Source organism: Lotus japonicus, chromosome 4 (genome assembly GCF_012489685.1).
Source record: "Lotus japonicus ecotype B-129 chromosome 4, LjGifu_v1.2".
NCBI classification, from domain to species: Eukaryota; Viridiplantae; Streptophyta; class Magnoliopsida; order Fabales; family Fabaceae; genus Lotus; species Lotus japonicus.
The window spans coordinates 7,280,588-7,297,048 of record NC_080044.1 but is presented as its reverse complement, the minus strand read 5'-3'; the positions used below and the strand labels follow the sequence as shown (position 1 = coordinate 7,297,048).

Here is a 16,461-nt window from a genome sequence, read left to right as displayed (position 1 = left end):
TACCGTTTTTATCCACTTAGTTCTGTATGCAAATTATACATGCTTCTCTTCATGTTAAATTCAATTTCTAACAATGTTATGTTTGTATTATTTTTTTAAAAAAATTTTAAATAGCTTTTTAAGAAGATTTTCTTGATACGAACTTTGAAGCAAAGTGCATATCTATGCTGTTTTCTAATGAATTCCCAATGCTAGAAGCTGATTTTTCTGTGAATGATGACACATTCAAGACTAATCTGAGAAGTTTGTTGGATTCTATTGCTTCTAACGTGGTCAATCAGATCATCATGGTTTTTTTTTTACCAAACTCACGTAGGAAAAAAAAGGCCAACATGGTTTATGGTACAATAATGTGTAGATGGGATATACATGGCAACAATTGCTCTAAATACACCCAAGTTGTTATAATGGATTCAGACTGTCTCCATCTTCAGTGTTTTAAGGTGTGGTGAAAAAGCTTTCAGTGGGGTTCCATGATTTTGAAACACTGAGTCTCTTTCTTTCTCCCTGTCATTGTACGGACATCTATATGCTTTAAGAGAAGGGATTCGTTTCGGTTGGGTTTTGAATGAACTAGGGTTCAGTTGGGGGATTTTGAGATTTTGATCAGAAGGTCGGTTCAATTTTTATTATTATTTTAAGAACATATGCTTTAATTACTATAATTTTGAAAAGTTTCAACACTCCCTACTCTCTGAAATTGCAGACCGCCAAGACCCATCTAACGTGCGTATCAACGCTGCGCCGCCCATTCATGTCGTTGCAGATTTAAAGCCTGCTGAGGAGCAGGTAAACAAATTTGCTCTTACGAAAATAGACTCTTTTATGAAAAGCAACAACACGTCATTAGAAGACTTCCCTCAAATTGATAGATCCACACTATCAACTTCTCAAATATGCTTATTATGGATGAACTGTGTTATGATAGACAAGCTTTAATTAAACACATTCATCACGGTTATTTTTTTTTCCTTTTCTTATATATATATAATTAAACTTCAAAAAAATATATATATATATAATTAAGTTTTCTTATAATTCTTAAGTTATATTTTAATAAACATAATAAAAACAACACATATTTTTTAAAAAAATCAAGCAATAAACTAAGATGAAAATCTCCCGTGCATCGCACGGGTCAAAAGTACTAGTATATATATATATAACAATACTCAATAAATATAGTTAACAATAAATTTGGTAAAAATTTACATGTGCATCGCACGGGCAAACGGGCTCTATCCTAGTTTAACATAAGCACTAATCATGAAAAAGCAACAAATGATCATGTTGATTAAAAATTAGATTGTGAATCCAACAATTTATAAAGAAAGAAAAATGAAATCTTAGCACTAAAATCAACTACTATTAAAAAAAAAGGTCAGCACAATAGAATAAGCTCAACACCATAGACTGGGGGTCATCAAGGACCAGACAGGCAAAAATGCTGCAAACCATATATATATCTCATCCCCTTCTTTCCTCCTCGTTCTTCACCGGACGCGGTCTTTTCCTCTCAGGAGCTTCAAAATCAAATAAAACGCCAAAAAAGTGTTGAAAAATGCAGAATTTCATCCACCAGAAGAAAGGTTTTCAAAATGTGCAAGGAGGGAAGAGAACCCACCAACCTCAGTTAACTCAACCAATGGAAGACCAAAGAGCCAAAAAAAAATCCCATTTTTTCCTCAAAGAAAACAGAGACAGAAGAAACAAATTGATCTTGACCAAAAAGAAAAGAAACAAATTGATTAGGAAAGATTCATTTTTTTACAGATCATAGCCTGTAGGCTTTTCAATACATTTTGTCTTTTGTATTCAATGTCATTTTCATCTCTTGGAAATTAAGCGTGACAATAATACATTTTGTGGCCACACCCACTAACCTACCACACGTACATTGTCAGAAAAAAGAAAACACATTGTGTGGTTGCCCCCCATTTCATCATCTTTCTTTCTCTTCCACACAGAGCGGAGCCAAGGTGGGACTTGAAGGTACCATGGTCCCCCCGAAAATTTAATACTGTATATGTTGAAACTATGCCTTATTCTACTAGACCAACCACCACCTCAGATAAAAGCTCATGTCTGTTGCACTAATCCCTTTTATTTGCTAAGATGATATTGTATGTTGCAAGTGCAACCAACTGAGAAGGTGATCAGAATTATCATAAAAAATATAAAAAAAATTGTTACTTTTATTATTACTAGTGTTTTTTACCCGCGCGTTACACGGGAAATATGTCTATTATATTGTATTTGATACATTAATTAATACTTTGATTATTAAAAATATATTAAACAACGAATGAAATATAAAAGTCAGAATTGATGAGTAAAGTGGAGATAAAGACTTCTCTTCTAAGCCCGATTGAGATCAAGAAGAACTCGTTTCACATTCTTCGTAAATATGAAGACGATAACACAAATCATAGATATAAGAAATTATCAACAAATTAATCTTAAAAAAAATTAATGTGATAGTAACACAAATCAGGATTGTGTAAGATATATCATAAAGTATAACATTATTATGTTTATTCCAACTAAGTAGGGATGACAATGGATAGGTACTATAGTACCATCTCCATAGCCGCATTTTTAAAAATTACATGTACTCGTCTCCATACTCACGTGGGTAGCAACTCGAAACTCCCCACCTTTAGACAATTCAATGTCATTACAGGAAGCTATCCATCTTTACCAAAATCTAAATCTATGGATGACAATGGGTCTCAAAATAATAGGGTACCCGCAAAAAATACCCACTATGGGTATGGTAAAAAACCACTAAATGGGTATGAGGTTGAGTATAGATAATTACCCGCAAAAAAATAGTAGGTATGGGTGCGGGTATGGCCACTATAGTACCCAACTGGCCCATATCCGCACACATATGTTATTATTATTATTATTATTATTATTATTATTATTATTATTATTATTATTATTATTATTATTTGGGAATATATTAAAAAATTAACTTAAGCTATAGCTTTCAAACTCACTCTTTTTAAAAAAAAGTTTGGGATATATTAATTAATACTCTAAAAATAAATAATAAATAAATTAAGATAAAATCAAGAAATAAACCACCTAAATCCTAATCAAAACTAAAATTTAATAATGTATTTTTTTTACTCTAAAAATAAATCAAAAATAAATTAAGATAAAATCAAGAAATATACAATATAAATCCTAATCAAATCTAAAATTTTAAAATGTATTTTTTTATGAGAATTAATTTGAGAATGACACGTGTTATTTTTTTTCCAATTAGTGAATATTCTGCACCTTAGAAGATTTTCTTTTCCTCAATCCTTTTGCTTTTGATTAAGAAGAGAAAAAGAGGAATCCTTGAAGCATATGACATCTTACAATTAGTTGAAGAACAAAATCAATTCATGAAAAAGATTGAAACAGAAACCCAAAATGAAGTCTTGAAGAATAAAATACTCTCCTTCACCAAATTTGAAAGGACTGTGGTGAAAGAATTGTATTTAGTGTATTTGTGAATCTTGGGGTGGAACCCTTGTGAAACAAAAAATCAAAGGCACATTTCAGTCAAGAGAAACAAAAAATGTGTATTGCCCCATATGTGCGCACCCCAACAAATTATCTATATATGTGAGGAAAAAACAAAATAATTCTCCCACCCAAAATAATTGTGGTTAATTCACCAATAAACTTATACTAACAATTAATTTAAATTGAACTTAAGGAAATATATAGAGCAAAGTAAGATAAGTCACCCAATTGACATGCTAAAACATGAGTATATGCAAAATTAATGAATTTGAGGAAAACATGAATCAACCTTAAGAATGGGCTAAACATACTCATGAAGATTAAATGTGAGCTCTTCATATGCTTTCATCAATTTGACTGACATGTGAATCATTAAAAAAAAAATAGTAAGTTGTGCATCATTCACATGCAGTGCAAATAGTATGCTTATACACAACTCAAACATGAAGAATAAAAACGGGCAAAATTTGAGAAATAAATATAAATTCAGGCTATCCTAAGTTTCGTAAATTTCTATAAATTATACCAAAATCTGGTTTAGAATGGTTTCACACGCATGGATTTCTACAAACTATATTAAAATCTGGTTTAAAAAAATACAAAAGCGGAAGAAGAACAATAGAAAAAATATTACATCAGAATCAAAACATTACGTCTTCAACAAAGATTCGTCAAAGGGTCTATGCAAAAATTTGTAAACTTTTGGATCAAAACACACAAACTTTTGAATCCAGGATTGAATTACGAACAAAGGATAAACTGAAATGACACAAACCATCAATCACAACATGATAAACTCTTCTTCACGTAACATCATCTTACGGCATACCTCTGTCCTGATCGCGACATGTGGCAGAGGTAGAAATAGCAGCTATCAAATCTCTGCGTGTCCATGGTAGCTTGTGGACCCTCAGCACCAAATCAACTCCCTTTTCTTAGAATTAGCATTAAATAAATAATAAGATAAATTAAGATAAAATCAAGAAATAAACAACCTAAATCCTAATCAAATCTAAACTTTAAAAAGGTACTAAATAAAGATAGATAAAAACTATCAATAAAAAATTCGAAAATTCAATAAAAATTAATCAATATATTCTAAAAGTAAATTTAAAATAAATTAAAAGACAAAATCTTATCTTTTAAAATAATATAAATCAATTATTTTAGAATATATAAAATTAAAACATATATTAATTGAAAATTATATCTTCTAAAATAATATCAATTAATTAGGTTAGAATATATAAAATTAAAACATATATCAATGTAAGCCACATTCAGCATGCTACCTCATTACTCGTCGGAGCTCCGGGCTCCGGTGAGGACTGACTCCATACGTTTTTGAAAGTTAGGGATTGATTCCACAAATTTTTTCGATTAGGGACCTGATTCAGACGGTGAAACAAAGATAAAGACTAATTTGAGGATTAAGCCTATTTAAAATCCTACTTACTATCCACCTGTTAAAAACGCACAATGTTGCAGAGGGCAGAGGGATGGAGATTTGGCATGGAAAGGATCCAAATCATCAGAAAATTATTATCCAAGAAGGCAAGAACATGTGGTTACGCTGCTCCTATATTAGATCCAAGAGAGTTATCATTTCACCCTTAGCTGGACCAATCAGAAACCTATTACTGTTATCTTCTAGTACTAGCTACCGTTGGGACCTGTGCCTGGTCCTATATTATATATCCGAGAGTTATCACAGCTTGCTGTACCATTGAAACCTCTGGTTGTTCCTAAAACCCATATGCTAAGCCCATAGCACCAGAATTTCCAACAAGATGGCTTTGGATATTCTCCTCTCATGGTCAACAACCCAGCCATTTACAATCCCAGCCACATTGTTGTTTTTCTTTTTCCTTCTTTTCTGGTCACTCAAGAAAAGAAGTCATACTAACACACCGCCACCGGAAGCTAGCGGTGCATGGCCTCTGATCGGCCACCTCCCCCTCTTAGGTGGCTCCCAACCACCTCACATCACGCTAGGTAACATAGCTGATAAATATGGACCCATCTTCACCTTGCGTTTAGGTGTTCACCGCACTCTTGTTGTGAGCAACTGGGAAATGGCCAAAGAGTGTTTCACTGTAAACGACAAAGCGTTTGCTACTCGTCCCAAAACTTTAGCCAATGAAATTGTGGCTAAAAACTTCTTTGGTTTCGTACCCTACGGTTCATATTGGCGTGACGTGAAAAAGATAGCCACAGTGGAGGTTCTTTCCGCCAAACGCACGGAGATGCTGAAGCATGTGATGGAATCGGAGGTGAAGGCAGCAATGAAAGATAGCTATGATTCTTGGGAAAAGATGAAGGAGAGTGGTACTGAAAAAGTGGTGGTTACTGAGATGGAGAAATGGTTTGCGGACATAACACTGAATGTGGTGTTCAGAACGGTGTTAGGAAAACGCTTAGTTGAAAGAATGGGTAGTGATGGGAATGAGGAAGAGAACAAAAAGATTCGGGGGATAGTTAGGGAATTCTTTCGTCTCATGGGGTTATTCACTGTTTCTGATGCTCTACCATATTTAAGATGGTTGGATTTGGATGGTGAGGAGAATAAAATGAAAAAAACATCTAAAGAATTAGATGACTTTGCTACGGTTTGGCTTGAGCAACACAAACAAAAGAGAAAGAATAATGGTTCAGGGGAATGGAAAAAGGGTGAATATGACTTTATGGATGTGTTTCTATCCATCGTTGATGATGAAGGTTTCCATGGTCATGATGGTGATTCCATAATAAAAGCGACATGTCTGGTATGTATTATCTATCTAGCTCACGTTTCATTCATTGATATTTAATTTTGTCTTTGACATTGGAAAAGAAATCAGGTTTTCATTCACTTGATTCTCTGAGTCAAGCAAGTAACGTAAAAAAAATTTAAATTGTATTTTAAAAACAAAATAAAAATACGTGTGAGATTTTTGTCCTGTTAAATCTATGAAGAAAAAAAAATCTACTACTAACAAGCTTAAATTTAATTGTATTAATGTAGTCCTTTTTCTAGTTGATTTGTGATTTTAGTTATCACATAACTTTTTATCAAATTCAGTCACTTAATTTTTAATGTTTCACAACTAAGTCTCATTCACTTTTATTCTACTCAAAATTATAAAGATTATTTTTTTAAATGAATTATAAAAATTAATTGAAATCACATAAATTGATTCACTTAAATAACTTCAAATTTTCTTCGAGTAAAAAATAATTAGCCAAAATATTAAATTTTAAAAAAATAAATATCTCTTTAATTTTAATTTCCCATCCCATAAATTCTTCAAATTTTACTAAATTCATCCAATCTTTTTACTTTCAAACTTCCAAAATTATTTTATATTTTCAATTGCTCATAAATTCTAAAATATTTTTTGGTTACAAATAAATTGTAAATATTTGATTAAAAATTAAGGATTTTTTATGTATAAAAATTGATATAATAATCAAAGTTACATAGTTTTAAAAGTAAATTGTTTGATTTAGCTTAAAAAATTGTGGATGATGTGCAAGTTAGAGATATCAAAAGTGCAATGAAACCAAAAACTTATTATACATCTTGGTAAGTACAAAATATATTCCAGCAACCAACACATCTTGTTCACATTAATAAGGAATTGTAGATTTATCTAAGATACTGCCAAGTATATATAACCATATTTTAGGTAGATCAATATTGTTTTAGATAAGTTAATTGAAAATTGCACCCATTTTACTTAATTAATTTTAATAAGTAATATTTTTTTGAGAAAATCTTAATAAGTAATATCAATGGTACATAGAATGGAGTTTGAATTTTTTTTATTAACAACAAAAAAATTTAATATAATGGAGTTTGAATAATGTTCCTTTCACACCTTTCTTTGAGGTAGAGATAGTGGAATGATGAAAGAGATAGGAAGAAAAGAAAAAGTAAGAGAGAGAAAATATGAGATGTGATAATAAGAGAAAAGAGATAAAAATAAAAATAAATACGGAAATGAAGTGTTTTAAAAATAAGGTGTGTATATATCATTATTGGTTATTTTGTTGTCACTTTAATAAATCATTGTTTTCCGAAGAAGAAAAAAAAATCATTAGAATTGGATTATGATTCATGAGTTAAATGAGTCATCATAAGTGGACAAATAGTTTTTTAAAATAAGTCAATTGAAATTTACTCTCATTTTTTTATAAATTTTTTATAGATAAAATTACTTCTCCACAAAAAATGAGTTTATTATATAACCCCATTGAATTATTCTTTTTTGAACGAAAATAAAATCTTATCAATAAAAAAGAATACCACAACATCTCTGTAGAAGGATAACTCAAGTGGTAGGAGTTGGGGACATATGGGTTGGGTAGGGAAGGTTCAGGAATTAATTTCTGGCGGATGCAATTTGTTTTTCTTATGTACCAAAAAAAATATATCACAATGATCTCAAGGTGTTGGTCTAATAGAGCATGACATAGTTTCGTATCTAATAAGTCAGAGGTTCAAACCCCACTAACCCACTTGAAATGAGGAAAATGTAAGTACTCCCTCTGGTCCTATTTATAAGCATGAAAGAGAATAAAAATCTTGGTCCTTTTTATAAGAACCAAATGAAAGTTTGAGCTATATTAATTATTTTTTTCCAATGATGCCCTTATTAATTCTAACTTATAAAATGTGTCTCATTAATTATTTTCTCTCTTTTCCACTTTCCAACACGAATAACAAAGGGTAATTTTGGATGTTTATTTTGATTCAAGACAAATTTAATGCATTTTATCTAGTTTTACTACATTTCTTAAACTATGTGAATTTTTTTTTGTTGCTTATAAATAGGACCGGAGGGAGTATTCTATAAATGAGCGGTAACTTCCATACCTTGTGTATTGAGACATCATCCCTCACTCACAAGCAAATACCATTTTCATTCGACCAAAAAAAAAAAGCAAAAATACCAACCCTCCAAAAGAAAACATGAAGAGGGAAAAAGAAATTAAACCAAAGCTTTGATCTAAAATTCACCCTCACAACAATTGAAACCCCGAAATACTCTTTGATGCCGCCTCGTGCTCCTCGTGCTTGCTTCATATTATTTTGGTAGGTTATCGTAATATATACTTTTGTCAGGATATTATGCGAGTATATTAAAACAACATAGAGCACTGACAAGTGATATATTGAAAGTAGATAAACCTTTACCTCAAGAACAATATTAATAATTTCAAAAAAAAAAAAACAATATTATTGTTCTGGTATTCAAGTATATCTATAATTAAATTAATTATCTATGAGAGAGTTGTTCTCATTTCTGTGTATTTCATCAATAAGACTTGTTTTGTTTTATAATTTTTTTTTTATTTCCCTTACATCTCAAATATAATTTTATTTCTCAAATTCCACATGTAATAAAAAATATTCACCAAAAATTTCCATAAGAAGTTTGTTATAGCCATGTGACTTCTCAATTATATATGTTTTTTTCTTTTTCAAATTGAAGTTTTTTTTAACGACAAAAATTGAAGTTAGGAAGTCTAGTATCCAGCAAACCAATTTTTCACCTCATGATTTTGTTCTTTATAAGTTATAATTTTTAATAAGGAGTGAGCTTTCAAATTGACCTCCTTTTTCTTGTATTATTTTTAATTTCATTTTTCATTAATTATATGTTTGTGATCTTTAATTGAAATAAAATAATTTATTTTACATATGTTCAAAAATAATACCTGAAAAGGTTTGATATTATTTTTGTATACATATGATTAAAAAAACCATCCTTTAATATTTTAAATATGAATGAACTGTTTAATCTATTTTTTTTAATAAAAATTGAAAATTAATTAAAAATAACTAAAATGATGTTTAATGTGCTTTACAGCAACTAATTGTGGCCGGCACTGACACTACGACGTCAACATTAACTTGGGCTCTCTCTTTACTTCTCAACAATCGTGAAGCCTTAAAGAAGGCAACACATGAGTTAGACACACAAATGGGAGGAAGAACTAAGATAATGGAATCAGACTTTGAGAAATTGGTGTATCTTCAAGCCATTATTAAGGAAACATTGCGCTTATACCCAGTCGCACCATTAAATGTGACTCACATGTCTATGGAAGATTGTGTTGTGGGTGGATACCATGTGCCCGCTGGCACATCTCTCGTGACTAACATTTCAAAAATTCAACGGGATCCTTCAATATATTCTGATCCAATGGAGTTTCGTCCAGAGAGATACCTCACAACCCATAAAGACCTTGATATGAAGGGAAAAAATTTTGAGCTCATTCCATTTGGTGCAGGCAGAAGAATATGTCCTGGAATCTCTTACGCTCTTCAACTGATTCAAATGACACTTGCTACATTATTGCATGGGTTTGATATAGTGACTGTTGATGGAGGACCAGTTGATATGGTTGAAGTGTCCGGGTTAACCAACAGCAAAGCTTCTCCACTCAAAGTCATTCTTACACCACGCCAATCTACCCAAGTTTACACTCAAAATTGAAAAAAAAAAATTATGTGGATAGTTCTTTCCCTACCTCAATTATCTCTTTCTCGGTGGTTGTGCCTGGTTGTTCTCAGCTGATCTTGGTAGTTTCCCCCATCTATTTGTTCTAGGCGTGGCTGCATCACGTTGGTACTGTTAAGCTTGTGGTTGATGTGTCCCTTTATGTTACTTCTTTGCTGTTGTTTGTTGATGTTTTTTTTCGCCCTGTTGTTTTTAGATGCTTCAATTCCTTTATTTTTCTTTGTTGTGTCTTGGGCTGTTGTATCCTTTAGTGTTGTTTTTGTTTTTCTGTGGGCTACTTGGATTAGCCTTGTACTCGAGCGAATAAAACATTATTGATCGATGATCTACATGTTGTTCTTCACAATGCGTATGAAGAAGTAATTATTAAATAAAAATGTGTTCTAGTTATTTGATAAAGGTAAATAACAATCGTTTTCATTGAATACAATATTGATTGATTGTTAAAAAAAGAATATTGATTGAGAAAATAAAATTTAAATTATTTAATAAATAAATTTATTAAATTAAAACACGAGATCATTTCATATTATATTTAATTTGCACTTAAATAAAAACTTCTTTTTATAGAGTGTGTCACCTCAAATCCTATTGGTCTTTTGAGTTGTGAGTTAATAACTTGTATGAGTCATTTAGGGTCTGTTTGATAGCAGTTTTAGTTTTCAGTTTTTAAAACAGCTTTCATAAACAATTTTTAAAAACAGTTTTTAGAAGAAGAAAATAGTTTGAATGACATGTTTTCGAACATTTAGAAAACTGATATCTGAAAACTAAAAACTGAAACTGAAAACATCTTTTACCTGTTTTGGTTTTTTAGTTTTAAAAACTGAAAATGAGAACTGCTTTCAAAAACAGTTTTCGAAAACAGGTTGTACCAAACAGGTTTCCAGTTTTTAAAAACTGAAAACTGTTTTGAAAACAGTAAACAAACAGGCCCTTAGACAACTCATCGTAAAATTAATAACATTGCTTATTCTTTAAAGTTATTAGATATTGTACCAAAATCTCAAATAACCAACATTTTATTATTTATTTTTTTGAGAGGAAACATTTTATTAATTTGAAAAAGGAATCATATGCATCATTTCCATATTGTCATGAAACTCTTGATAATTATTAGGGGTGTGCTAAATTGTTCTTTAACAGGATTGCTATATCAAATTCATCAATAATCAAGTGGGTTAATGTAGAAGTTCTACATGTCATCTTTTAAACAAGTGATTAAAGGTTCAAATTTAATTGAGGTAGGGAAAGAACTATCCACATAGTTTAAAAGTGACTACAACATTTTTCACTTTTCGCAATAGTTTAAAAGCGTAGTCATAGACATAGAAAATATTTCCTAAACTTTACGCAACAGTTTTCGACATGCTCATCTGCATGTGTTACGTATTTCTTTTAGTAAAAGTTTCTCGTATACTCTATGAAAACATTGTGAGAAAATGCAACTTATTATTGTGAGTAATTGTAACAATTATCATGTGATAGTTGAACCCTATTATAAAAATACGTAACATCTAGTTAATGTTTTGAAAATGTGTTGCCTAAACCATTTATGACAACAAGCATGAAGTTCCTTAATCATTTTTGGGCAACACTTTTTCTCCGTTGTATAAACCAGGGTTGCTAAAAGAAAAAAAATTGTCAGTGATGAAAAAAAAAACTCATTAGCTAAATTGTCTCAGTGATAAAAAAAAACTCATTAGCTAGCCTCCTACCTACTGCTTAGTGCGCAAACAATGGGAAGATAGATTAGTCTAATTGTGTGAAGATTCCATGATTAACACTGAAAACAAATTCACAAATACAATTTAAAAAAAAAACATCCAATGCAATAGCTTCTAATCCACACTTTCTACATTTTACTCCTTAACAAGCATTAGTTAAGAATTATCCCAACTATAATAAACTAGTGTTATACTTGTACGGTGCACGGGGAAATGTTATATATGGATACATATGCTATTTGTTAACAAAATCTATAAAATAAATATAAGAAAAAATTAATAACTACAGAAACAAAGGGCAACGAAAATGGAAAATTAATTGAAACAAATGAAAAATTTTTAAAGACTTGGGTAGCATTTGGTGACGAAACAAGATAAGACAGAACAGAACGGAATGAGACAGACCATGATTGAACCACAATAATGTTTTGTGTGGACCGGGTGAGCATCCTCGTCATAATAGGGGACCCGCCTAGGAAGCAACTTTATCCATAAAGACTCTACGAAGAACTAAGGCGAGGTGTGATGAGAGAACCCACTATTTGGCGAGTGACCATGTCACCGAATGAGCGAATCCTTATTCGGCGAGTCATCTCACATATGACAACCCATCACGATTCCTTCATCTTACATGTGGTTCTACACCATTTATGTATTCCTTGCGCCAGTTGGCGGTTCATGTATCACTTACACTAAGTTGACGATCTACATGCTTTATAGGCTTTGGCAACCCAACCCCTCAATGGTCGGGTTATGTTTGTATGGGCCTTTTAGCACCAAGGCTCAAATCCATGTATCTAGGTTTACACTTCATCCCCTATAAAAATGAGAGGAACCTCTTGTAATCTTCATGTTCATTTATATACTAGAGCTGTTAGGTCTTAAGGGTTTTCTACCTCCATTAGGGTCTGATCTGATCTAGTTTGCACACTATTGTTCATTCAAGAACAATTGGCGCTTGTATGTTGTTTGTCTTCTATTTACATGACGTAAGTGTCGCTTGACAGTTGTTGGAAAAATAAAACGACAAGCGCACCTGGAAATCCTGTAAAAGTCAGAACTCCTAGACTCCATAAACAACGCAAGACACCTTAGAAAAGATTACATTTTCACATTTCACAAGCCATGAGGATTGTGTATAAAGATAACTCTTGCAGGTTCATCTAGTGGCTTGCATCGACAAAGCCATAGCAATACTCACACTTCTTCTCAGTTTCTCAAATATGAAGGAGAAGGTGTATATAATACAAGTTCATGCACATGAAAGTTGAGAGAAACATAAAGATAGTTATATTAACACATTGTACTTTTCTTAACTTCATTGGATACAGTTACTAACATAGATAATAGAAACCTTGATTTTTGACACAGCATTGTTCAAGTGACATCAACTTAACCCTAAAGATGTCAAACATGCTACGGGAAAATACCAGCTAACAGAAGTAAGAATGTATACCAACCCATCCATCATCAACAGTTAAGTTTTACCTTCATAGTGTCCATTGTACTGAAAAGAAATCATAACAGCCACATTTGCACTAGTCTGAGGAATCATTCCTCAACCACGTTAACCAATTCATATTCGACCAGAGACAGGTTGTTATCCTCTTTAACTTCGAATTTTGCAGGTTCAGTAACCTCAATGCGGCCCCATTTGTCAACAGCCAACCTCATCGATCCCTTAAACATGTCAATCTTTGCATTACGAAGAATCACTGTGTTCCCAGGCTTCATCAACTCAACTGCACATAACAGAAGAAAAATGGTCAGATCTTAGGTGATAGAATATAAATTTGTGTCTTCTCTCTACACGCCCTATATACATATATCATAAACAGATATGATATACGCGACGAATAAATTATTAATAAAACGAAAGAAATCAGCACGTGACAAAACATCATTAATCTTCTGCTGGATAACCAGGGAGTAAGATATTTTATTCTGTATCATGCCTTACGTCTCATGACGTTCAGTATTTTTCTATCATAAATCTATACATGCATTACCAATCAACAAAAAGATTCTAGACGTAACTTTATTTAAATGAAATCATAAACTTCATATATGATTGGAGTACCACATTTTGTAACCTAAAAATGTTTGTAAAGATGAAGTAAGATCTTCAAATATCATAAACACAGAAGAATCATAAGGTTTTGTCTACTAAAGAAGGATAGAATGCGAGCGAGTAAAAAGAACAAAACTAAGTAATTTCACAAAATTGTCCTGTCCATATAATGCATCACATTTTCATTACTTCGATCCCATTTTGCTTACTCTCTTGGTTTTTAAAGAAACCTGAAAGTTGTCACCTCCATTCTCCAGTAGTTGCTTTCTAGCTCCAACAACAGGATAAATTGCAGACTCTGGAATCAATAAAACTCTTATCTAAAAATAAACAGCCTTAACTAGTTTATTAACATTCAAAGATCTTCATTAAAACAGCTTTGGGAAAAACACCAAATGTAAATGAAACACTTCATCCACAGCGTGCATACCTGACAACAAATATATCAACATCCATGAGTTTCAAAAAAACAAAAAAAAAAATCTGTGAATAAAAAGCTAGTGATATGCAAAGATACGAACAAAACAAGTTATAAGTAATCGAATCAAGCTCAGTGAGAAATTAGATCCTGGTAACAAGCACAACTGTGACCACAAAGATACCGACCGCAACCCGACAACCGTGCCCTGCGCAGATAGTTACTAAAACAAGCAAGAAATACTTTACGGAACAAAGCATTCCAGTTTTTGAACCTCAAATATGAAATAAGAAGCCCAAATTCATAAAGAGACACTTTAAAGCAATACTTTTCATCCAGAAATACACTAAACAGAATCATATATTTCACAACTCATGCCCCTGAAAGAACACCTTGAGGGGTATAAAAACTCCACCCCAAGCAAATTTGTAGCAACAAACAACAGAATAATATCTAAAGAACCCACTCTATCAAATCTACTTCAAAGCATTTAGCTCAAACACCCATCATGAAAAAAAATTCTTAGGCAGAAAAACCAGCACATCAAAACATGAAGGATATTGATTCTATGTGAATTATATCAATCGATCATGATTCAGATTTCATGTAACCCTGACATTTGTGATCAAATCACCATTCTGATCTACATTCACAAACAAGCATTACACAACCCAAAATCTCACAACACAAAAAACAATGCAGATCCATTGAAGAAAATCTCAAAAACTAAACAAACAATGTAATAAAAAATAAACAAAAAATTCCAAAAAAAAAAAACAAAAGGGTTGTTGGGGGTTGAGATATTCAGACCTTGTTCGTTGCGAGCGGTGAAAATGATGGCGCCGGTTTCATCGCCGATGAGAGACTCAGCGATGAGAGTGGGGCGAAGGTTCTGAGAAGAAGAGGGTCGTCCCTTCTGCAAAACGGTGTCAGAAGACAACACCTTAGCCACCAGGGTGTGACCGTTGGTTCCAGGTTTCAGCTGATCCACCTTGGTGAAAACGGGCTTTCTCTTCGCCGGTTTGTCGCCGCCGGTGCTACCGCCACCGCCACCAGTGCCTTCTTGCTTAGTCGTTGAAGCCATTGATTCCGATCAAACAAACTCTTTCTCTCTTTGTCTTTGTGTGAGGCTTTTGGCTTTCTTATAGAAACTTTTTGGTTTCTTTTTTTCAGAGATGGGAAGTAAAGAGCAATTAAGTCATTGAATTGTATTTACTCATATTCACTTTCCTATTGGAAAATCATGCGACACGTCGTTTCATATGGAATCTACCAAAGGTCACGTGACATGCCACCAAGGGTACAAATGTAAACAAAACAAGCTTTACTTCTTCATCACTCTACTCACTACTCACTACTCACTACTCACTACTCATAATCCATGAGTGACTTGAAAAACAAATCATGAGACTTGAGAGTAAATTAGAAAAAAAAATGAGAGTGTGTTTGGTTTAGAAGAGAAAAAAGAACATAGAACAAGAGTAGAGTAAGATGGCTCGAACGAGTGAATCAGATGGAATCATGGATATGATTAGTTCATGCAGTAAATTAGATTTAAAATATATTGAAACCAATGGGAAGTGGTTTAAGGCTATGCTTGTTTTTCGGTTTCACATCTCATACCTTATTGATAAGTATTTGGACTTTTCCGTTTTCAGAGGTTGCCAAAAGAAGAAGCTTTTTTTATTTTATTGTGGATCGGGTGTCAAAGAGGCTAGCGTCTTCGAAATGGAAGTTGTTGAATAAGGCGAGAAAGGTAAGGCCGGTTAAGTTAGTTCTGAATGTGATTCCAATAAACCCTATGCAAACTTTTTGGCTTCCATAGAGTATTTTTGATCGTGTTGATTCCTTGGTGATGAATTTTATTTGGTCGAGGGGGAGATCGATTGAGTATGCACATGGTGGCTTGGATACGCTGTCGAGAAACTTGGGTAGGCTGGGCATTCGGCGAGCAAGCCTAGCAAATATTGTGTTGCTTGGTAAGCTAGTATGGGACTTTTTGCATGTTGGTCACAATTGTGGGTTCATATTTTGGCGTGTTGTATTTTCATGTGTCTGACTTCACTACCGCTAGTGCGAAAAAGGGTCCTATATTTGGAATGTTGTGTTTAAGGTCTGGAGCTTTCTATCTGCTGGCTTCTCTTGGAGAGTCAGAGATGGTGGCTTATCTTTTTGGTTTGATGATTGGATTGGTCATGGCTACCTTTGCTT

General features: G+C 32.7%; 2 protein-coding genes across 2 annotated transcripts; one reads left to right on the top strand and one right to left on the bottom strand.

The window, feature by feature from the left end:
* Positions 1 to 5,223: 5,223 nt before the first annotated feature.
* LOC130714424 (cytochrome P450 CYP82D47-like) lies at positions 5,224 to 10,434 on the top strand. Its single transcript, XM_057564321.1, has 2 exons — positions 5,224 to 6,290; positions 9,381 to 10,434. Exons 1-2 carry the CDS (start codon positions 5,316 to 5,318, stop codon positions 10,008 to 10,010), a joined length of 1,605 nt encoding a protein of 534 aa, XP_057420304.1. The 5' UTR covers positions 5,224 to 5,315; the 3' UTR covers positions 10,011 to 10,434.
* A 2,594-nt stretch (positions 10,435 to 13,028) lies between these two features.
* LOC130716292 (uncharacterized protein At4g28440-like) lies at positions 13,029 to 15,443 on the bottom strand. The gene is made up of 2 exons (XM_057566499.1): positions 15,061 to 15,443; positions 13,029 to 13,503 (listed from the first exon to the last, which is right to left on the bottom strand). Exons 1-2 carry the CDS (start codon positions 15,332 to 15,334, stop codon positions 13,313 to 13,315), a joined length of 465 nt encoding a protein of 154 aa, XP_057422482.1. The 5' UTR covers positions 15,335 to 15,443; the 3' UTR covers positions 13,029 to 13,312.
* Between the last annotated feature and the right edge of the window lie 1,018 nt (positions 15,444 to 16,461).

Coding starts and splice junctions, on each gene's coding strand:
- LOC130714424 (XM_057564321.1), top strand. CDS start 5,316: ATGGCTTTGGATATTCTCCTCTCATGGTCAACAACCCAGCCATTTACA. Junction 6,291..9,380: donor TAATAAAAGCGACATGTCTG/GTATGTATTATC, acceptor TGTGCTTTACAG/CAACTAATTGTGGCCGGCAC.
- LOC130716292 (XM_057566499.1), bottom strand. CDS start 15,334: ATGGCTTCAACGACTAAGCAAGAAGGCACTGGTGGCGGTGGCGGTAGC. Junction 13,504..15,060: donor CACCGCTCGCAACGAACAAG/GTCTGAATATCT, acceptor TGTTATGTGCAG/TTGAGTTGATGAAGCCTGGG.